Here is a 23,150-nt window from a genome sequence, read left to right on the forward strand (position 1 = left end):
CGGGGGAGGGAGGGGTCACGGGATCCCCTTTGGCGACCTTCTGACAAGCCGACTCAACGGGGAAGACAAGATTCCCTTAAAAACAATGTGACTAACTTAACGAGCTGCGGCGATTCGCTTAACAACCGTGGCAAGAAAGGTTGTAAAATGGGGCAAAAATCTGCGTAAACAGCCGTCCCGCTGAGCGATAGAAATTCTCGGCTCAATTGTGGTCGTAAGTCGAGGAGTAAGCTGTACGGTTTCTTCCAGCTACAATCCAGGAAGCTAACGGACCAGGTGAACTGGGGTGAGGAGCGGGGAGAAGACAGGTAAAACACCTGCTTTACTTGTACAAAGTCTCAAAATTCATATCCAACATCACCAAGGAAAGGCCAGGAAAGAACTGAGCAATCCATACAGGTCAGAGATGGTATTCGGTAGGTTTGGACCGGTTCGGATGAACCGGTAGCTCCAAAAAAAATCAGTTGGCTCCGGCCACGCTCTCAAGAGTTCAACCCCGAGTTGCAAATATTTCTCTACGATTGAATATCATTCTTAAGGAATCTTTAAGATCTGTGTTCTCCAGGAGTTACAAGGAAGTTTACGTTAGGCTTCCCGCTCTCCCTTTCAGATCTAAAGGCAAAGGCAATTTTTGCGACTTTGATACAAACCCACCCAGGGGTGGGCTGCTGGGGATTCGGGAGAACCTCTAGCTAAGATTCTGTGCAGTTCGGAGAACCCCTAAATCTCACTCCTGGCTGGCCCCGCCCCTCCCAGGAGTTCCCATGCGGCACATTTTGGATGCTGGTAAGTGCAGGGCACACACGGAGTCTTGGGGAGGGCAAAAAACAGGCCTATTGGAAGTTCAGGCCTCCAGAGCCTGGAGCTTTCGCCCTCCCGGAGGTTTGAGGAAAGTCCCCAGAGGCCGGGGAGGGCAAAAAGCACTCCCCCACCGCCACTGTGGTGAAGGCGGCCGACTATGCCACGCCCACCATGGCATGGCCACCCAGCAGCCAGGCAGAGAACCCCTTGCTAAAATTTTTGAAGCCCACCCCTGAACCCACCTATCATAAACGTCTGATTGCACCGATCAACGGGAAGCCAACGGAAAACATGCTCCAGCTTGATCAACTGTGTGGCAGGCACTTCCAGGGTGACCTGCCTTCTTGGCATTTGAACATGAGTGACTCCTGAAAATTGGAAAACGCTGAACTCTTGTGAGCTGAACTCTCAGAACAAGCCCAGGCAAAGGATACAGGTGGGGCCGCGTTTCAAGTCACTGGAGACAACTCAGTCTAAATGTAAATTTGGTTATCTGCCAAAAGGACCTCCTCGCTTCCAAACCCTTCCATCTTGTCAAAAACATCTGGGCTTAAAAGATGCACGGGGAGACAACTATCCCTCCACCCAAAAAAAAGGCTTTTGACTTGCGTGAGAAGCTTAGCAAAAGAACCAACCCCGCTTCCTTTCTACTCTCAGTGGCCATACAATCTTCGAACGGGCCAAATCTTTTCTGTACCAGCCTCTTTGAAAGGGCTCCTATGTTTTTCAAAATTGAGGTTTCTGCAGGGATAATGATTTGGGGTTTCTCCCTGAAATACAGTACATTTTGCACGGAGAAAGAAAGAAAGAAAGAAAGAAAGAAAGAAAGAAAGAAAGAAAGAAAGAAAGGAAGGAAGGAAGGAAGGAAGGAAGGAAGGAAGGAAGGAAGGAAGGAAGAAAGGAAGAAAGAAGGAAGGAAGGAAGGAAGGAAGAAAGGAAGGAAGGAAGAAAGGAAGGAAGGAAGGAAGGAAGGAAGGAAGGAAGGAAGGAAGGAAGGAAGGAAAGATCCTAAGTGAAACCCCCACCAGCTCCATATGTAGGAAGCACCCATCCCTCTCCTAGGAAAATGAGTATTTTAGGAAATATTAAAAGGGCAGAATATTTCCCCTAAAAGGGCGGCAGAAACTCAGCCCGCCCACAACTTGGTCAATGGGCCATTAAGGCCTGAGGCCAGTCTATTCTACAAAACAAAGATCTAGCTCCTTCAGGTAGAGCCACAGTAGGAATTGCCCAAGGCCCTTTCATTACATCATCACCCAGCAAAGCTCAACCAAGCCTGGGACAGAGACAACCTACAAAGTTACCCCTGCATGGCCCCGTGGGAGTCTGACAACCAATCAGAATGCAAGCTCAAGTTCAAAAACCTAACAGAGGGCATAAAACCCAGGCGCTCTCAGCATCTCTTCCCTTTTCTGCCCAGGACCTCAAGCCATGTGACCCCGTTCATCAATTAAACCATCTTTCCAAGCAACTTCCATGAATCCAGTGGTCATTTCCCCACTTGGAACTGAACCCAGATGGACATTTCTTCCAACACGTACTTTAAAAAAAGAAGATTTGAAGAGCGCAGTCCAAATCCTGGGCGGATCTCAAATACCTGCCAACTAATATAAGCAGAAATATAGATGTTTTATTGACTGTGGGCAATGATGCTCTGAAGCTTGCCACATCAGCTGCCCTCCCAAGACACAAAATTAAGCTCCAGCAATACCACAAGGCCAAAATTCTGCAGCCCGGGTAGTCCTCGAGTTACAACAGTTCACTTAGTGACTGTTCGAAGTTACAACGGCACTGAAAAAAGGCGACCGGCGACCATTTCTCACACCATCATTTCGGCACCCCCATTTTGATCAAAATTCAAACGCTTGGCAGCTGACTCATATTTATGACGGTTGCGGGGGTCACGTGACCTCCCCCCCTTTTGCGACCTTCTGAGCAAAGTCGACAGGGGGAAGCCAGGTTGACTTAACAGCCGTGTTACTAACTGAACAACTGCTGCGGCTCCCTTAACAACGGTGGCAAGAAAGCTCGTAAAACGGGGCAAAACTCACTTAATGGTCTCCCTCAGCGACAGAAATTTTGGGGGTGGCTCAATTGTGGTCGTAAGCCAAGGACTAACTCATTGCAAGATTTCAGCTCTGCCAAGAATTAGGAAAGAAAAATCTCAGGCAAGAATGCTCATAATTCTTGCAAAAGTTGTCGTGGCATTCTCAAAGCCGAGTTCTGACACATTGGCTGTACGGGAATAGAATAAAGTTGGATGGGACCTTGGAGGTCTTCTAGTCCAATCCCATTAGGCAGGAAACTCTCCATCACTTCAGACAAATGGTTATCCAACATCTTCTTAAAAATTTCCAGTGTTGGAGCATTCGCAACTTCTGGAGGCAAGTAGTTCCACTGTTTAATTGTTCTAACTGTCAGGAAATTCCTCATTAGTTCTAGGTTGCTTCTCTCCTCGATTGGTTTCCACCCATTGCTTCTTGTCCTGCCTTCAGGGGCTTTGGAGAATAGCTTAACTCCCTCTTCTTTGTGAAATATTTGAAGACTGCTATCATGTCACCCCTAGTCCTTCTTTTCATAAGACTAGACATATCTAGTCTAGCGGTTACTGCAGTAGAAGGTTACTGCAGAACGTGTCAAGGACCTGCACATTTGGTAGATAAAATTGTAGGAAAACTTCGATTGCAGGAACATCCATTCCTTTGCAGGCCAGAAGTCCAAGGTCTGCCTAATTTATGCCTCCAATTTAAATGAAGTCTAGATGAGTCAAAATCTGTTATCTCGATAAGGAGCAACCTTCAGCCGAAACAACTGATCTGCAGGCACCAAGGCGCCTTGGCCTTACTATCTTGCTTAGTCAGAGTCCTTAGAAAAGAGAAACGGAAAATTGTTCCAAATTCTCCTTCAAATAAATAAAACCAGTTGCTTTCGTGGTGTGAAAGCAATAACTTGGTCCTTAACACCAATAAGACCAAGGAGCTTATAGTGGACTAGAGAAGGAATAGATCAGACGTCCAGCCCTTGGTGATCCATGGAGACCGAGAGGAGCAAGTGGCCTGTTTTAAGTTTCTGGGTATTGTCATAAAAAGAGGACCTGACCTGGGGTGCTCATGTTGCAACACTGGTCAAAGGGGCCCAGCAGAGATTATACTACCTGAGACTTCTCAGGAAACAACAACTGAATGGGAAACTGCTGGTGACCTTCTACGGCTGCACCATAGAGAGTATTTTAACTTACTGCACCTGTGTCTGGTTTGCCAGTTGCACAGTGGCAGATAGGATGGCGCTCCAGAGGGTCAACGTCATTGCCCAGAGGGTCATTGGTTGCCCTCTCCCCTCTTTGGAAGAGCTTGATAGTTCCCGCTGCCTTAAGAAAGTTCAAAACGTCCTGAAAGATCCATCTCATCCTGGGCACCCTTTTTTTTTTTTTTGAACTATTACCATCTGGCAGACGGTACAGGGCAATAAAAACAAGGCCAAATAGGCTGAAAAACAGCTTCTATCCCAGAGCAGTAACTATACTGAACTCTATTGTATAGTGTGATACTAATGCAGTATCAGGGGTTTTCAATTCAATTGTATAGAACCTATGGCACACGTCCCATAGGTGGCACATGGAGCCATATCTGTGGGCACATGAGCATTGCCCTAGCTCAGCTCCGGTGCGCATGTGCGCGCCAGCCAGCTGATTTTCGGGCCTTCCGGGCCCACTGGAAGTCGGAAAACGGACCGTTTCCAGCCTCCAGATGATCTCGGGGTCGGGGGATTGGGGAAGGCCGTTTTCGCACTCCCCGTGCTCCAAGAAAGCCTCTGGAACCTGGGGAGGGCGAAAAACGGGCCTTCTGGACCCACCGGTAACCTTCTTGCCATCGCGTGCCAAAAGTGGGGGCAGCGTGAGGAGTCATGCTCAGATGCGCGGGGGGGGGAGGCATTAAATTATGGGTGTGGGCACGCGCGCATACGACACCCCGCCCCTGCACTCACCCAGCTTAGGTTAGCCATCACTGGTATACAATGTGAAGGATGGGTGTTTGTGTTTTATTTTTACCGTTTTCTTATGTATGATGTACACCGAAGATGACATTTAATTTCGTTGTACGAGGTGCAATGACAAGGAAGTAAACTAAACTAGATGCCAGCAACCCAGGGCTTTTAACCGCTCGGCAAACCGCCATGAAAATGGAAGGGATTATTAGCAAAAGCCTGGGGGCCCAACACACCTGGGCTTTGCATTCCAACATCCAGGGTTGGCGTCTCGCTCCGGAGAAAGTGCCCACCGGATTAAATTCCCAGCCAAGCCCTAAGTGCCTACAAGGTTAGAGAAAGTTGGCTTATCTCCATCTCAGAAGGCATTATTTTCCCCTAACAAAAAGGCCGAACCACGAGGTTTCCTGGATGACTCATTTAAAGAATTTATGATGAGTCTTCATTGCAAAGTAATGAGTCAAATAAGGGGATCGTCCTTATTAGTCATGATAGCTAAATAGGAATGTCCGCTTCTCAGAAGCCTTATATTTAATGAATATCTATTGGGGCAGTAGAGGGAATGGGACTGCTACAGGCTTTTTTTGGGAGGGTGGGGGGGGGTTTTCCTGAAAACCCACCCACCCCCCTTATGAAGAAGAGGTGCTACATTTGAGTGACTGCTGGCCATCCTTAGATTGCTTCTCATTTTGGAAAAGAGTTTAGAACCAGAGGTCCTTAATCTTTTCTTCATCATGATAAATACCTTTTGGGGCCACGGACCCCCAAGGCTTAACTCAAGATTTTAATCGTAACGGTTTTTCCAAGCCTTCGGGGACGCCCTGGCGACATCGTACTGCTCAGGAATCTGTGGACTACAAGTCGAGAAGCTTCGCTGGTTTAGACCAATCCAGATATTATTGAATTACTATCTCCAATATCTCAGGGGCTCCAATATCTCAGGGGCTGCCCCATAGAAGAGGGAGCCAAGCTATTCTCCAAAGCACCTGAAATTAGGACAAGAAGCAACAAGTGGAAACTAACCAGGGAGAGAAGCAACCTAGAACTAAGGAGGAATTTCCTGACAGTTAGAAAAAATAAACGGTGGAACTGCTTGCCTCCAGAAGTTGTGAATGCTCCAACACTGGAAGTTTTGAAGAAGATGTTGGACAACCATTTGTCTGAAGTGGTGTAGGGTTTCCTGCCTAAGCAGGGGGTTGGGCTAGAAGACCTCCAAGGTCCCTTCCAACTCTGTTATTCTAAATTCTAATAGACTGATCTTCAACTTTCGGACACAGTGCTCTAGGTAACTTGATTTTAGAAACACCTGGGATGGTGCTCACTATAGAGGCGAGAGGTGGAAAAAGATGCTGGACTCTAGGATTAAAGCTTTCAAAACAGAATGAATCGGAATGATGAAACTTAAAACTGGCTTGACCAGGCCACTCCGCCTTCAAAGGACTACAGCTCCCAGAATTCCTAGCTAGCATAGCTTTGGGCTCATTTAAGCAACTGTCCTGATTCACAAACAGTGACTAACGAAGGAAACCATTCGGAGCACTCAGACCTGCATCCCAAGTGAACGGCGTGCTTAATCAAGGTTTATTAAATAAAACCAAAGTAATACTGCACCGGCTAAATTCATAGTTTAGCCTCCATCGGGGCCAAGTATCCTAAAGATGCTTTTTTTCCCAAAAACTAATGGAACTTTCTTTGTTTTGAAGACGTTTTGCCTATTGCCCAAGAAGCTTCTTCAGTTCCGAAGAACCGAAGTGTCTTTGGGACAAGAATGACCTGGCTGACTTGAGAATCTACACAAACCCTGGGTGCTACTGCTACAGACGGAGGCCGAGTCAGTCTATGGCAGCGGTTCTCAATCTGTGTGTCGCGACCCCGTTGGGGGTCGAATGACGATTTGCCAGGGGTCGCCTAAGACCATCGGAAATATGGGAAGTATACTTGCGAGTCGAAGAATCACGCTCCAATGGTTGACTCCACAAGCCAGCTGCAGGCTCTTTAAATCGCTAGCCGAATTCGACAGCAGGCGCGATGAATTAAAAAAAGAGAGAAATCTTTGCTCTGATGTCTCCCTCTCAAGCCAGCTGCAATCACTCCCAATCGCTAGCCTAATCTGGCTTCAGGCGCGATAAACTTAACAGGGAAGGAGTCTCCGCTTTAATGCCTCCGTCCTCAAGGCAATCGCAAGCAGTTCAGATTGCTAGCCAATACGGCTTCAGGCGCCATAAATTAAAAAAAAAAACCGTTTGCCGCTTCCCCCCCCCTTCTGCGGCTGCTGAGGCGCACTGAGATCGCTGCCTATCACCGCGATGAAATCGATCAGCGGTCTTCCTGAAGCGCATCAGGGCAAGCTCATGGTCGCTTTCAGGGAATTTCTGCTAAACAGCAGAAGTAAGCCACAAAGGGTCGCCACATCGTGGGGAATTGTATTAAAGGGGTCGCAGCACTATAAAGGTTGAGAACCACTGGTCTATGGAGTCCTACCCATCCTCCCCAGCCCTTTTCTCAAAGTTTTGTCCTGAGGGGACAATAATTCGCCTCTCCTTCGCTGCTGTTGCTACAACCACCCTCAACCTCCTTCCAAAATAAATCTTTTTCCTTCCTTCCCTCTTTTTCTTCCTTCCTTCTTTTCCTCCCTCTCTTCTTCTTCCTTCCTTTCTTTCTTTGCATTCGGTGTATTGGGGGGACACAAAACAAAAACAAAAAGAAGCAAGCTTAACGAGACAAAGATGGGAGGTGGAAGGAATTAATTCACGCGAGAAACACAGCGGCGGAGAAGCAGCCACATAGCCAGAGCACGCCATATATAATCATTACAGCACTTTGTAGCCAAGCTGGGTTCTCCGGTGGACGCAGAGGGAGGAAAAGAAAAGACAAAAAAAGCAGGAAGAAAAATGTTTTAGAGTTTCCGGAAAGGAAAAAAAGAAAAAAAAAAGAAGGGAAAAAAAAGAAAAGGCTGTAACTGCTTTCCCGCTTCCCTCCCCCCCAAAAATGCTCTTAGGGGGCAGCTTCCTATTCGTACATCAGTTCAAAAAGCAGAGACTACAATTATGGATGTTAAAAACCTCTATTATGGAAGCATCCTGCAAAAGCACACGATGCTACGCTGGTACATTTGTGCCACGGGGGTCACAGGTATCCCCTTATGGCCCCCTCCCACAAAATCCTTCAGAGGTGGCCAGGTTGGAAGTTATAGTTCACAATTATCTAGAGCAGCGCCCCCCCCCCCAATTTTTTGGATACCAGGGACCGGTTCCGTTTTTCCATGGAAGAAGATGCGGTTTTGTGTGCTGCCTTCATCCCACAAATGGGGCTTCGGTTGTTTGCACAACCTGGTTTCCGGCATGCCACGGACTGGCATGCGGTTGGGGATCCCTGATCTAAAGGGCCACAGCCTTCTACTCCTACTGAGCCTCAGGTAGCTTCTTCTTACGAAACCGATTCTGATCCTCATTTTGCATCGCTTCTCCCGGGGTGGACCGGTACCAGGAAGCGAGATTTCTTTGAGGCCGTTATGTGCACAAACACACCTGCAAAACAGCTACTAATAAGAAGAGCATCTTTGTAGCTCAGGATGGAACTGCGGCATCTTTGTGGACGCCATTCTTCTCTTGTGGTTTCATCGCAACCCTAGTTAGATGTGGTCTACAAATGGGCAACCACTTGCCAAGACTTTGGATGAGTGACGTTGGAGACGTCCTTAGGCCCTCAAAATTGTTTTTAAAGGTTAAGTATAAAGGTAAAGGTTCCCATCGCACATACGTGCTGGCCATTCCTGACTCTAGGGGGCGGCGCTCATCTCCGTTCCAAAGCCGAAGAGCCAACGCTGTCCGAAGACGTCTCCGTGGTCATGTGGCCGGCTTGACTCAACGCCGAAGGCCCATGGAATGCTGTTCCCTTCCTACCAAAGGTGGTCCCTATTTTTCTACTTGCATTTTTTACCTGCTTTCGAACTGCTAGGTTCGGGACAAGGAACGGGAGCTCACACCATTAGGCGGCGGCACTAGGGATTCGAACCGCCAAACTGCTGCCCTTTTGATCGATAAGCTCAGCGTCTGAGCCACCGAGCCACCTTCATTTTATCTTTTAAAGATTAAATTGGTGCAAAAGTTGAAGGGTCTCTAAATCCCAAAGGAGGTCGGTGTTTCTAGGTAAATCTCTCACAAGAGGGATGAAAGCGGGCATGGTTTTGGGTGTTTAAAAATTGTCTTCAGCAGCAAGCAATTGTCCATTATTGGGGGAGAAAAAAAACCTGCGTATTTTAGGACTGTCTATCAAGAACCCTTTGTGAACCAGGTGGGCTCCAGCATAGAGCCTCAAGAAATGTGACTCACTATTGCTCTCACCAGTGAAAAAAATCACAGCTCAGCTGTTTGGGGATATGCAGGATGCTCGGAGCAATGAAGCTGGTGGCATGCAGGGAGTCCTCGAGTTACGGCCACCACTGAGCCCAAAAATGCCTGTTGCCCAGTGAAAAGTCTGCTAAGCGAGCTTCTGCCCCGTTTTTTGGCCGTCTTCCCTTGCCATGGCGGTTAAGGGGATCGTTGCATTTGTTAAGTGAGCAACACGGTTGTTAAGTGGATCTGGCTTCTCCCGTGGACTTGGCTTATCATGGAGGTCGCAAAAGGGGACCACGTGAGCCCAGGGAAACGGCGACCGTCTTAAATATAAGCCACTTGGCAAGAATCTGAAAGTTTGATCACGTGAGCAAACAAGAGTTGTAACTGTGAAAAAGTCATACGTCATTTTTTTCAGGGCCATTTGTAAATTCGAACAGTCACTAAACGAATTGTTGTGAGTCGAGGACTACCTGTATAGGATGCTTACTCGGTGGTTTACACCTCTTCGAACTTAGTGTAGCAAGAGTTGGAAGGGATCTTGGAGGTCTTCTAGTCCAACCCCCTGCTTAGGCAGGAAACCCTCCACCACTTCAGACAAATGGCTGTCCAACATCTTCTTCAAAAGTTCCAGTGTTGGAGCATTCACAACTTCTGGAGGCAGGCAGTTCCACTGGTTAACTGTTCTCACTGCCAGGAAGTTTCTCCTTAGTTCTATGGGGCTGATTCATCATGATGGGTGAACCCGTCCTCCAGGAAAAACATGGAGTTCTCCAGAACAAAGTCAGAAAATTAATCAGTTGAAAGACTAGCAAGCCAAATCCTACTCAAGCAAAGGTAACATTGTCTTATTGACCAGGGATCTCCAAACTTGGGCACTTTTAAGATGCGTGGACTTCAACTCCCGGAATTCTCCTCAGTCAGCCATGCTAGCTGGGGGAATTCTGGGAGTTGAAGTCCACGTCTCTTAAACTGGCCAAGTTTGGAGACTCCCTGTTAATAGGTCCGCGTTTCTTAACTTCAGCAGCTTAAAGATGTGTGGAATTCTGGGAGCTGTAGTCCATATACCTTGAAACTGGGGAATTCTGGGAGTTGAAGTCCACCCCTCTCGAGAGTGGCCAAATTTGAGAATCACTGCCGCAGATCCTCCACCCCCAATCTAGCTTTCTTCCCATTTTGTTGGGCCTACTGGAAAAGATAACCCAGAGCAGGAAAAACAATTTTGGCAAGAGAGACTGGCTTGGAAAAAAAACACATGACTTGGTCACTTGGAAGCCGACAGTTGAGATCTTGATTCTTCTTAAAACGATCAGAAAGATCATCGGCTTTAGATTCTCCCCTCCAAGCACGCACCCCTGTCTCTCTAGTTTCTCCTGCCAACCCAGACTCGACCAGGAATTATCCACTTTCTTCAAATTCATGGGAAAGGCCTCGCCTGACGGATGCAACCTAACTTTCCCCCTTTTTAAAATAAAAAATAAAAGCTCATTGCCAATTCTGGTCCATCCAGACCACAGACTGGCTGTTGTCAACCTTTTCAAACGTCTCCGTTAAAGAGATTCTCAAGTCATTCTGAACCTTGAGAAGGAAAAAAAAAAAGCGCCTTTCGGACAACCTTTTCAAAACTTTTTTGGCAACTTTTTCCAAAATTCCAAATGCTTAGCCTTTTTTTTTTTTCCCCGACTGGAAATGGATTTTTAATTTTTTTTTTAGGGAAGGTCACGGACGAACAAGCCGCGGGGGATGGTAGCCTCCACCCAGCAGCCTTCGGAGGTCCTGTTTGCGGATGGACCGAAAAGGGGCAAAAAAATAAATAAAAAAAACACCTTCTCTGGTCTCCCAGTTACAGCCTCTTTCAACATTTTTCTTTCGGAAGCAGGATGGGTGGGTGGGTGGGGATTGTACAAGAAAATGACAGACTTGCCTTGTGAGGTCGAAAAGAGAGAGACAGGCTGAGAGGAAGTAACAAAGGAATCTGAAAGGGAAATACAGAGGATGAGACTTGGTGAGCCTAAAAGAGGAGGCAAGCAAGTATAACGGTTAATCAAGGAAGGCGCCGAGGCACCTGTTCTCAGGTGCCCGAACTGGGAAACGGCGGTGGAGGGTGGTGGTGGGAGAATGGGAGGCTGCTGACTCACCTTGATGTAAAGTACGTAGGGAACCCAGCTGCTCCAGAAGGTTAACAAGGACAGGGGTGTAACGTGAGCGTTAAAACGTAGTGATTGGGTTTTTAACATTAATTTAAGTAGCGCAGAAGCAAATTTTGCTTGGGCATCACGAAAAGCCACAGTATAGGTGGCCCTTGGCCTGGGGTTTCCTGCCTGAGCAGGGGGTTGGACTAGAAGACCTCCAAGGTCCCTTCCAACTCTGTTGTTGTTCTTCCTTCCTCCCTCTTTCTTTCTCTTTCTCTTTCTTTTTTTCCTTCCTCCCTCTTTCTTCTCTTTCGCTCTTTTTCTTTTTCCTTCCTCCCTCCCCTTCTTCCCCTTTCCTTTTCTCCCTCCTCCTCCTCCTCTTCTCCTTCCTTCCTTCCTTCCCCAACAAATGGAGTTTTTAAAGAAGAGAGTGGAAAACCATTTGTCTGAAAGTTTCCTGCTTGAGCAGAGGGTTGGACTAGAAGACCTCCAAGGTCCCTTCCAACTGTTATCCTTCCTTCCTTTTTCTTTTTCTTCCTTTCTCTTTTTTTAAATTTGAATTTATATCCCGCCCTTCTCCGAAGACTCAGGGCGGCTTACATTGTGTAGGGCAATAGTCTCATCCTATTTGTATATTTATATACAAAGTCAACTTATTGCCCCCCCAACAATCTGGGTCCTCATTTTACCTACCTTATAAAGGATGGAAGGCTGAGTCAACCTTGGGCCTGGTGGGACTTGAACTTGCAGTAATGGCAAGCAGCTGGGTTAATAACAGACAGACTTAGTCTGCTGAGCCACCAGAGGCCCAGTATTTTGTTTTATTTTATCCTTCTTCCCTCCTTCCTCCCTCCCCCTCCCCCTTCCCCTCCCTCTTTCCCTTTCCTCCCTCCTCCTCCTTCCTTCCCCAACAAATGGAGTTTTTTTTAAAGAAGAGATTGGAAAACTATTTGTCTGAAATAGTTTCCTGCTTGAGCAGAGGGGTGGACTAGAAGACCTCCAAGGTCCCTTCCAGCTCTGTTATTCTTACGCCCAACCTTGAGCACCGTCATTTCTATTGTCAAGTGAGGCAGCAGTTGAGTGAATGAGCTGCGCCCCATTTAACGACCTTTGCTTCCGACAATTGCTAAATGTAAAACCCGGCGGTGGTTAAGTTTGCGACACGGCTGTTAAGGGAATCGGGCTTCCTCGTCGACTTTGCTTGTCAGTGATCACATGACCCCAGGACGCGGCAACCGTCATAAATAGGAGCCGGTTGCCAAGCAGCTGACCACGTGACTCCTGGGACGCTGCAACGGTCACAAGTGTGAACAACCTTTTTTCAATGCTGTTGCGACTTCGAATGGCCGCCAAAGGAACGGCTGTAAGTCACGAACTACCTGTAGGTGCTATTCAACAGGACAATGGACTCCTTGGGAAGGTGGTAGATTCTGGAGAGGGTTAAATAGCAATAGCACTCAAGACTTACATACCGCTTCACGGTATTTTTACAGCCCTCTCTAAGCGGTTTACAGAGTCAGCCTCTTGCCCCCAATAATCTGGGTCCTCATTTTACCAGCCTTGGAAGGACGGAAGGCTGAATCAACCTTGAGCTGGTCAGGATTGAATTGCTGGCTGTGGGCAGAGTTAGCCTGCAATACTGCATTCTAAGCACTGGGAGGGCAAGGAAGGAAGGAAGGAAAGTAGGAAGGAAGGAAGGAAAGAAAGAAAGTAGGACGGAAGGAAGGAAGGAAAGAGAAAGAGAAAGAAGGAAGGAAGGAAGGAAGGAAGGAAGGAAGGAAAGTAGGAAGGAAGGAAGGAAAGAAAGAAAGTAGGACGGAAGGAAGGAAGGAAAGAGAAAGAGAAAGAAGGAAGGAAGGAAGGAAGGAAGGAAAAAGAAAATAGGAAGGAAGGAAAGAAAGTAGGAAGGAAGGAAGGAAGGAAAGAAAGAAAGTAAGTAGGAAGGAAAGAAAATAAGTAGGAAGGAAGGAAGGAAGGATTGATTAGTAATAAGTGCCCAAACTCAAGATGTACCAATTTAGCAATGGTTTTGGCATGGTGCTGAGCACCAAAACCATCCTGGCCCCCTCCTCCCCCCCCAAAAAATTTCAACACCCAACTTATTTAATCAGCCATGAAGACTGACACTTCTTTGCCAAAGGCTAGTTGACAAATCGGGTTTTTTAAAGGGGGGGAGGGTTGGCACCTGGGGGCACTGCAGGGGGCGCGGGGGGGGGGGGAGGAGTCTCTGCTTTTCACAAAAAGCACATTGTCCATCTTTGGCAATGTGCTGGAACCCACCAACCCACCTCCCCTGCCTGGCTCCCAGCGTGCAACATTACAGGGCAGCGAGCACACACAAACCGGCTGCGTTTATTAGAGAAGGTGCATCTCCTGGAATAAATGAGTAACGAGAAAGCTTTTTTTTTTAAATAAAGCGGGTTATAGGTTATTAATCCTTTCCCACCCTGCCAGGATATCTCCGACCTCAGCAGTCCTCCTCCAAAGGAGCAACTCAGCCTCGTCTGGTCACAAAATAAGAGGGAATTTAGGTTTATGGGCCCTTGCAAAAGATTTGCAAGCTGGGGTGGTGGTGGTGGGTAATGCAGAGGTTCTGGATGGTTCTTTTTGGTGGCTACCCAGCTGGGATTTCTATTCAAGTGAAGCAGTGGTGCTATTCGGCAGGTTCCAACAGGTTCTGGGGAACCGGTAGCGGAAATTTTGAGTAGTTCGGAGAACCGGCAAATACCACCTTTGGCTGGCCCCAGAGTGGGGTGAGAATGGAGATTTTACAGTATCCTTCTGGAGTGGGGAGGGAATGGGGATTTTGCAGTATCCTTCCCCTGGGAGTGGGGAGGGAATGGGGATTTTGCAGTATCCTTCTCCCTGGGAGTGGGGAGGGAATGGGGATTTTGCAGTATCCTTCCCCTGGGAGTGGGGAGGGAATGGGGATTTTGCAGTATCCTTCCCCTGGGAGTGGGGAGGGAATGGGGATTTTGCAGTATCCTTCCCTGGGAGTGGGAGGAATGGGATTTTGCAGTATCCTTCTCCTGGGAGTGGGAGGAATGGGATTTTGCAGTATCCTTCCCTGGGAGTGGGAGGGAATGGGATTTTGCAGTATCCTTCCCGGGAGTGGGAGGAATGGAGATTTTGCAGTATCCTTCTCCCTGGGAGTGGGGAGGGAATGGGGATTTTGCAGTATCCTTCCCCTGGGAGTGGGGAGGGAATGGGGATTTTGCAGTATCCTTCCCCTGGGAGTGGGGAGGGAATGGGGATTTTGCAGTATCCTTCCCCTGGGAGTGGGGAGGGAATGGGGATTTTGCAGTATCCTTCCCCCGGGAGTGGGGAGGGAATGGGGATTTTGCAGTATCCTTCCCCTGGGAGTGGGGAGGGAATGGGGATTTTGCAGTATCCTTCTCCCTGGAGTGGGGAGGAAATGGGGATTTTGCAGTATCCTTCCCCTGCCATGCCCACCAAGCCACGGCCACAGAACCGGTAGTTAAAAAAAAAATTGAATTCTACCACTGAAGTGAAGCCACCGTGCTAAAGCTTTTAAAAACACTGGGAAAAGGTTTGTTTGAAGAGATAACAATATTGATTGTCGCAGACGGCGTGACTGCACGACGGTTCAAACCACGGGCAAAATTTGGCGCGAATTTCTGGCCGTTTTAATCTAACTCACGTGACCTGACGCGGAAAGAAGTGAACCAAAATGTTTACAACAACAAGGATTCAAGGACGCCCACATGAATAACCAGACCGAGAGAGAGAGAGAGAGAGAGAGAGAGAAAGAGGGAGGGAGGGAGGGAGGGAGACGGCTTTAAAAGCCACTAAACGTTTTAACTACCTCGAGCTCCTGAATAAACTGGTGCTGAGCTATCAAAAATGCCCCAGTAAAGCAAGTCACGTTTTTCTTGATTCATCAAGAGCGAAGGGAGCAACCTACTCAAATATTTCGGCCCGCTCTTTTGATTTGCAAATGACGTGATAATTTAATTTGCCAAGCAGCCATTTATATTCCCCACCTGCTACATCTTGCAAGGCAGTGTGTCAGCAACCCTCATTTTGCAGAAAGGGAAGCTGAGGCTGAGGGAATGGGGGAATACAAAATAAAGCTGGCCAAAGGCTATCTAGCCAACTCATTAGGAAAATAAAAAAAATGCAATTGGGGCCTCTCTCTTTTTTTTTTTTTGGTCTCTTATGTATGCTGCTGGTTGCTACTCTGTTTCTCTGAAAATAAGACCCAACTGGAAAATAAGTCCTAGCGTGATTTTTTTTCAGGATGCTCGTAATATAAGACCTACGCCCAAAATAAGCCCCAGTTAAGACTGTCAGCCAGATGGATGCATGTAGTACCGTATTTCCCTCCAAAAATAAGACCTAACCAGAAAATAAAGCCCTAATGCGTCTTTTGGAGCAAAACTTAATATAAGACCTGGTCTACAGAGGAATTGTTGAGTCTGTCATTTGCACCTCTATAACTGTCTGGTTCGGTTCTGCAACCCAACAAGAAAAACACAGACTTCAGAGGATAATTAGAACTGCAGAAAAAATAATTGCTACCAACCTGCCTTCCATTGAGGACCTGTATACTGCACGAATCAAGAAGAGGGCCGTGAAAATATTTGCAGATCCCTCGCATCCTGGACATAAACTGTTTCAACTCCTACCCTCAAAACGACGCTATAGAGCACTGCACACCAGAACAACTAGACACAAGAACAGTTTTTCCCCGAAGGCCATCACTCTGCTAAACAAATAATTCCCTCAAACTGTCAGACTATTTACTGAATCTGCACTACTATTAATCGTTTCATAGTTCCCATCACCAATCTCTTTCCACTTATGACTGTATGACTATAACTTGTTGCTGGCAATCCTTATGATTTATATTGATATATTGATCATCAATTGTGTTGTAAATGTTGTACCTTGATGAACATATCTTTTCTTTTATGTACACTGAGAGCATATGCACCAAGACAAATTCCTTGTGTGTCCAATCACACTTGGCCAATAAAATTTCTATTCTATTCTATTATTTTCGGGGAAACACGGTACTTAAGAAACATAGGAAAGAACATTTTTGTCTGCTTTTCGAAGCGGGTTGGGTTGGTAGGAAGCCAACCAGCCTGGCGAAGTGAACAACGAGGGCTGATGTAATCAGGTCTAAATCTTAGATCTCGATCTAAGCTTTATTACGCTACCTGTGCATTTTATTTACTTAAGCCTGTTTCTCACGTTTCGATGCCGTTTTTCAGGCTCTATTCATCCCAGAGTTTGGCAAGTGGAAAATGTTAAGCAAGTTCGCCCGCAGAACCAGCTCTGAGGCTACCCTTGCTGCTTGAAAGACCAAGCGCCGTTGGTACAAAGAGTCCTTGACTTACGAACTATTTGTTTAGCAACTGTTTGAAGTTACTACAGCGGGTTTTTTTAAAAAAAGGTGACTTGCAACAGTTCATTTAGTGACCGTTTGAAGTTGCAAGGCCACTGTAAAAAGGGGACCCGTGGCTGTTTTTTACGCTGACGGCCGCTGCGCCATCCCCACGTTCAAGGGAGCAAAATTCAGACGCCCGTTGTACGACCTTTTTTGCCACAGTCGTTGAGTGAATCACTGCAGCTGTTAAGTGAAATCGGGCTTCCTCCCCCTGGACTTGGTTTGTCAGAAGGTCGCAAAAGGGGACCGCATGACCCTGCAACCGTCGTAAATACGGGGTCACTTGCCAGGTGTCTGAATTTGGATCACGTGACCCCAGGGAGGCTGCAACGGTTGTTAAGTGTGAGAAACGGCCCCAACGGTCGCCTTTTTCAATGCAGCTGTAACTTTGCACGGTCACTAAGTGAACTGTTGTAAGTCAAGGACCACCTGTCGTCCTTGCAGAGAAGAACAACCAGGATGATGAGGGGTCTGGAGGCTAAAACATACGATGAACGGTTGCAGGAACTGGGCCTGGCTAGTCTAGTGAAGAGAAGGACCAGGGGAGACAGGAGAGCATCTTCCAATATTTGAGGGGCTGCCACAGAGAGGAGGAAGGGGGTCAAAGCTATTCTTCAAAGCACCTCTGAAGGCCAGACAAGGAATCATGGATGGAAACTGACCAAGGACAGATTCAATCTGGAAATAAGGAGGAATTTTCTGACAGTGAGAACCATCAACCAACGAAACAGAAGTTGCCTTCGGAAGTTGTGGGAGCTTCATCCCTGGAAGCTTTCAAGAAGAGACTGGACTGCCATTGGTCAGAAATGGTGTAGTGTCTCCTGTTTGGGTGGGGGGTTGGACTAGATGACCTACAAGGTCCCTTCCAACTCTGTCAATCTATACACTTCCTCAAAAGGCAAAGCTGCCCCCCCCTTCTCCTCCTTCCCTTCCCAATGGAACGGACTTGCCCATGTTTGCTGAGGATCTTCGGTCAAGTGGAGAGAAATTGTCCTTTCAAAAAAAAAAAAAAAACCTGAAAACAAGCCTTAATGGGCATTTTTTTGCTGAGCCAAGGCTCGTGGATCAAAGTGGAGAGAGCCACACGTGACAAGGGCCGGGGAGGGTGTGGGGCCGAGAGAGAAATTGGAAGCCTGCCCTAGAATGTCTTTGTGCAAAAGCACAGTGTGTGTTGGGGCAAATGAGGCAGCGAGATGGGAAAAGTAGAGATGCGGGTATCTTGTGTAAGACCTAATAATCTATCCAACCACCCTATTGCAATTGTGGCTTGAGGGATAGAAACCAGGCCAAATGCACTCACTCACCGAGGCTGTTTGAAGTCCGGTGTTCTGGGACCAGCCTTCCTGGTTATTATAAAACCAAAATGCCAGCGCCAAACCCAGCTAACAAATATTACCAGCCTCTTGCAAATGCCCCTCTGCGAGCATCAAAACCCCATGAGAATCTGCTTATTTTTTTTTGTCTACTTATATTTTTTTCTTCTTCTTTAAATTACTACATAAATGCCTAATGAGCATGTATCGTCTGGATCCATTTATTCATACAAAGCATTAATAAACTGATAGAGTAATATTAATAACAACCATAATTAAAATACTAATAATTGCTTATTTGTAATAAAATACTTGCATCATGTACTTATAATATGCAATAATACTGGCAGCAATAATCATTGTAATATCAATACTAAGATTTGCTTATAAGTAATGTAATTTCTTGCATTTTATATATATATATATATTTATTTATTTTCTAAGGTTTTTGCGGGTGTTTGTATGTAGGTCTTTGGTTATTCGGGTTTTCTCCCACGTAAAATTGGAGGTGTCTTGGCGATGTTTCGATGAAGTCTCATTCGTCATCTTCAGGCTTCAGCTTCAGGCTTATATATATATAAAAATTCTTTCATCTTCTGACTAGGTGGCTCAGCGGCTAAGACGCTGAGCTCGTTGATCAGAAATGTCGGCGGTTTGACTCCCTAGTACAGGTCTCCTGTGGGAGCCGGGGGGGGTTGGACTAGATGACCTCCAAGGTCCCTTCCAACTCTGTTACTGTTATTCTGGTTTCCACCTCTTTTATCCAACCGTTGATAAAACACATCCCATGTTAAAAAGAATTCTGTTTCTTCCTTATCCTTTATAACGAATGTTAAGCTATCCATCTCTGCACAGTCTAATCTTTTTCTAATTATACTTTCATCTGCTTATTTTGAATACCCTTGTGGCGTGCGTTGCGGGTGTTACTTGGAACCCTGACAGGTGGATAGTTAAACAAGCCAGAAAGATTGGGATTGGCCACCTTGCCCTTCGTTTCTTTGAATTTCTACATCCTTACAACATTTTTTTTGGGAGGGGGTCCCCACGGTTGTTAAGCAAATGGCTGAAGGTCTCACAGTTGCTAAGTGAATCCAGCTTCCCCCATTGACTCTGCTTGTTGGAAGCCGGCTGAGACAATTAGATCAACCCAGGATGCTAAAGCCATCATAGCTACATGCCTGTTACCAAGGCACCTGACTTTTGATCGTGGATCTGCGGCATTGGCAGTACGTGCAAGGAGTGGTTGTGAATCTGCAGGCTTCGCCCGTCGGTTGGCAAAGTCCAAGCCTCTGCGCCCGCCCTTTGCACTGCTAACTTCTTACGAGCCTCATCGTATTTATAGCATCACCTTGGAAATCAAGGTTCATCCAAATCCAAAATCCTTTCAAGGATGGCCTGGCTAACATTCACACTTTTTTTTTCCTGCCTAAAAGGCATTTCCCTCCCCACTCTTCTGTTTCACTGCTGCCTGTCTTCCCCCCCACAAGGATCACAAAAGGTATATAATTACAATTACATTCTCTCTTTTTCTCCGAGAGGCAGGATAGAGGAAGACAGATGGCAGGATCTGATCTCATACCCTGTTGTCCCCGAAAATAAGACATCCCCTGATAATAAGCCCAATCAGGCTTTTGAGCGCGTGCACTAAACGAAGCCTCCCCCCGAAAATAAGCCCTCCCCAAAAAAGATTTAGACGCAGAGCTGGAAATCAGGTAAGACGGCAAGAGGAGCCCCATCTTGCTCCATACACCCCAAAATAATAAGACCTCCCCGAAAATAAGTCCATGTGCTTATTTCGGGGTTCGAAAAAATATAAGACAGGGTCTTATTTTCGGGGAAACACGGGACTTTCCATAACATCAATTAGCACCCTTGTTTCTAAACCTGGATAGCTTTTCAGATACGTGGACTTATCCCAGCTGAGTAATTCTGGGAGTTTGAAGGCTGGGCATCTTGAAGCTCCCAAGGTTGAGAAATACTGATTCAGGCCTAAACTAATCAAAGCGAGCGTCGATTTTAAAGGATTATTATTCCCACCGTAGAACGTCTTTAATTAAACATTAAAAGTGTTTAATTTTTAAACATCTTTTAACAACGACCCAAGGGCAAACTTAAGTTTTCTGATAAAAGACTCTTTAGTGTTACTCAATTCTCAGGAATTGAGGTTGGTTTTTTGTTTTTTTAAGTGGCAAGATAAGACAAAAGAACTGGAAGGAAGCACTTGTGTTTTTCGTAAAAGTCCAGCGCTCGCCAAAAAGAGTAAGGAACACCCCACTTAAGAGAGAGCAACACCCCGATTTTAAGGATTGAAGTATAATTTCCCTCCCCCAAAAAAGTTTATGGAGATTACAAGAATTACGAATAGGTACGATTTTTAAGTGCTTCGTTGAGGACCTAGCACAAACTCCTGTTTGGGGCAGATCAGATAGCATTTCCTTTAATTAACCTTTATAGGGAAGCAAGCTGAACTCTAAGCTGTAGTTTTCCAAGTATAATAAGTGAACCCAGCTGGGCAGATCGGGTAGGTATAACCAAGTTCTGATTTGTTTTTCGTGAAAGATTTATTCTATCTCTTAATGAAGGTTGGTTCCCTCCTATGGACTAAATAATGCAGTCACAGTTGGTCAAACCCGGCCTCTTGTCAATTAATCCGCATCCAAATCTGTTTGAAGCATCAATCAAACAGTAGTTGGAGAGACTGGACCAGGGGTCTGCAAACTTGGCTCCTTTAAGACTTGTGGACTTCAGCTCCCGGAGTTCCTCAGCCAGCTTTGCTTTGTATGTCTAATCTAACGAATGGAGTCACCGAAGCAGTCGGCGTGAGCTTACCGTATATACTCGAGTATAAGCCGAGTTTTTCAGCACGTTTTTTGTGCTGAAAAACGTCCCCTCGGCTTATACTCGGGTCTATACGGCTTATACTTGAGTTTTGTTTTTTTTTTAAGCCCCTCGGCTTATACTCGAGTATATACGGCTTATACTCGAGTTTTGTTTTTTTTTTCTTTTTTTCACATTTTACCGGACGGCGCGGGGAAGCCCTGCCGGTGCAGTGAGAGGGCGGGGAGCCGCCAGCCTTCTCAGCTGAGGGAGGAGGGTTTCAACCGGTAGGTGCCTCATTTCCCACCCTCGGCTTATACTCGAGTCCCCAGTTTACCCCAGTTTTTGGGGTAAAATTGGGGACCTCGGCTTATACTCGGATCGGCTTATATTCGAGTATATACGGTAAATGGACTCCAGAGGATGGTAGAGGAGAGGAAGGCCTGGAGGAACGTTGTCCGTGGGGCTGCGATGGGTCGGACGCGACTTCGCAACTGACAACAACAAGTCTAATGAAAAGAAGGACTACGGGAGGCATGACAGCAGTCTTCCAAATATTTGAGGAGCTCCTACGAAGATGAGGGGATCAAACTAAAAGGCAGGACAAGCACCAAAAGGCAGGACGAGAAACAATGGGTGGAAACTAAACGAAGGGAGAAGCAACCTAGAACTAAGGAGAAATTTCTTGACGGTGGGAACAATCAACCTATGTGTCGTGTCCCACTCCTCCGCTGACGGCCGGGTCAGGGAAATCCGAATCAGGCGTGCCTCTGCAGCTCTGCCAAAGTCCTAGCAAAGCCCTCAGGGCAGGCAGGAGACCAGAAAGTGACTTCAGCAAGGTATGTTTAGACTTTGCCTGACTCAGAGAATGCCAGAAAGCAGATCCTTTATATAGGCCATGGGGTGTGGCTCCATGACTCAGCACTTATCCAGGCCTGCCCCTCCCTTCCTTCTGTTGCCTCCGTCTATCAAGTCTTCTGACGCGAGGGTCACTCCAGTCTGCAGCTGTTGGCAATTGACCTCCCTCAGGCTCACATGCTGTGGAGGAGGGGGAGGGGTCTAGTTGCTCCGTTTGCCTGGGCATGGAGCCAGAGCTGGGGGCTGGAGGTACTTCCTCCTCTTCAGCCTGTCTGGGCATGGAGCCAGGGCTGGGGCCGGGAGGCATACTAGGACATTCCTCCGTGTTCGGAAGCAGATAAGGAGGCCCCGGCTGTGGTGAGATCGGACGAGACACAACACTATGGAACAGCTTGGCCTCCAGAAGTTGTGGGTGCTCCATCGCTGGAGGCTTTCAAAAAGAGATTAGACAGCCATTTATCTGAAATGGTATAGGGTCTCCTGCTCGAGATGGGGTTGGACTAGAAGACCTCCAAGATCCCTTCCAACTCTATTATTCTATGTTCTAAGCCAGGTTAGGCGGAGCGAAAACTGGCATTCGGAGGAAGAAAACATAGGCCAAACTCATTCCTGCTGGCTAAGGCATGAATTGGCAATTCCATTTCAATTCAGACTGAAAAACATGTTATTTCTTGCCTCAAGCTGCCTATTCAAGAACGTTACATTTCCGGAACCCAAAAAAAAATATAATTGTGTGAATTAACTTTCCAAGTCCTTGCTTTGTTCTAAAACAGAAGCGATTCGATGTTTTAACGTACGGCTTCAAAAAAAAAAAAAAATCCGAACAGACCATAACGTTGCATAATTCATATTTATCTGGCAGCGGCAACCTGACGCAGCATTTCAAAATGTCTGTTAAGTTGACTGCATCTTGGGCAGACGGCAAGCCAATCTTTAATTCTTTTAAAAATCAGCAGGAACTAGTCGAGCCCTTTCAGGCCCAAACCATCATAGGAGACGCGACGAAAACAGCTTCTGTATTGGTTTAACGAGAGGGTAGTAGAAACCCTACGTTTAATCGTGCCCTGCTGGCTGGGGATAATGGGGCCTGTACAACTGAAAGGTTTGCCACGAGCTATATAGAAAGAAACCGGCAATTATAACCTGAAAAAATTGTCTGTACTTCAACTCAAGAAATCTTCAGAAGCCACAGGCAACCCCAACATGAGTCAAGAAACTGAAGATTGACAAGGAACCTTGACAAGCAAACCCAAGATTTCTGAACAAGTTCTACAACTCAGTGTAGAAATATGTTAATTATTACAGCTCCTTAATTTGCCTGCTTCTTGCCTTTTAGTCATGATTTACTAATTTGGCAAGTGCTACTCCACCCTTACACCAGGTAAGCCCACGTTATTCTGTCCGTAGGGAGAAAACTCAACATACTTGAGTTACTAAATGGATTCCTACACCACCCAAATATTGACAAATTCTAAATCTCTCTATGTTACAATCC

General features: G+C 46.6%; 1 protein-coding gene across 6 annotated transcripts in view; it reads right to left on the bottom strand.

Annotated features, from left to right (window-relative positions):
- Nucleotides 1-23,150, bottom strand: part of RTN3 (reticulon 3) — a 48,554-nt gene that overhangs the window by 17,766 nt on the left and 7,638 nt on the right. For 3 of the 6 annotated variants that reach the window (XM_058160203.1, XM_058160200.1, XM_058160201.1), the window contains exon 1: nt 11,044-11,371. The exons of 1 other annotated variant lie outside the window; for it this stretch is intronic. In XM_058160203.1, the coding sequence (XP_058016186.1) occupies nt 11,044-11,356 (313 nt within the window). In that variant the 5' untranslated portion in view covers nt 11,357-11,371. Of the gene's footprint in view, nt 1-1,092; nt 1,102-11,043; nt 11,489-23,150 lie in introns of those variants that run through there. 2 more of the 6 variants (XM_058160206.1, XM_058160202.1) reach the window with 2 other exon arrangements.

The sequence above is a fragment of the Ahaetulla prasina genome, chromosome 17, assembly GCF_028640845.1.
Source record: "Ahaetulla prasina isolate Xishuangbanna chromosome 17, ASM2864084v1, whole genome shotgun sequence".
Classification (NCBI taxonomy): Eukaryota; Metazoa; Chordata; class Lepidosauria; order Squamata; family Colubridae; genus Ahaetulla; species Ahaetulla prasina.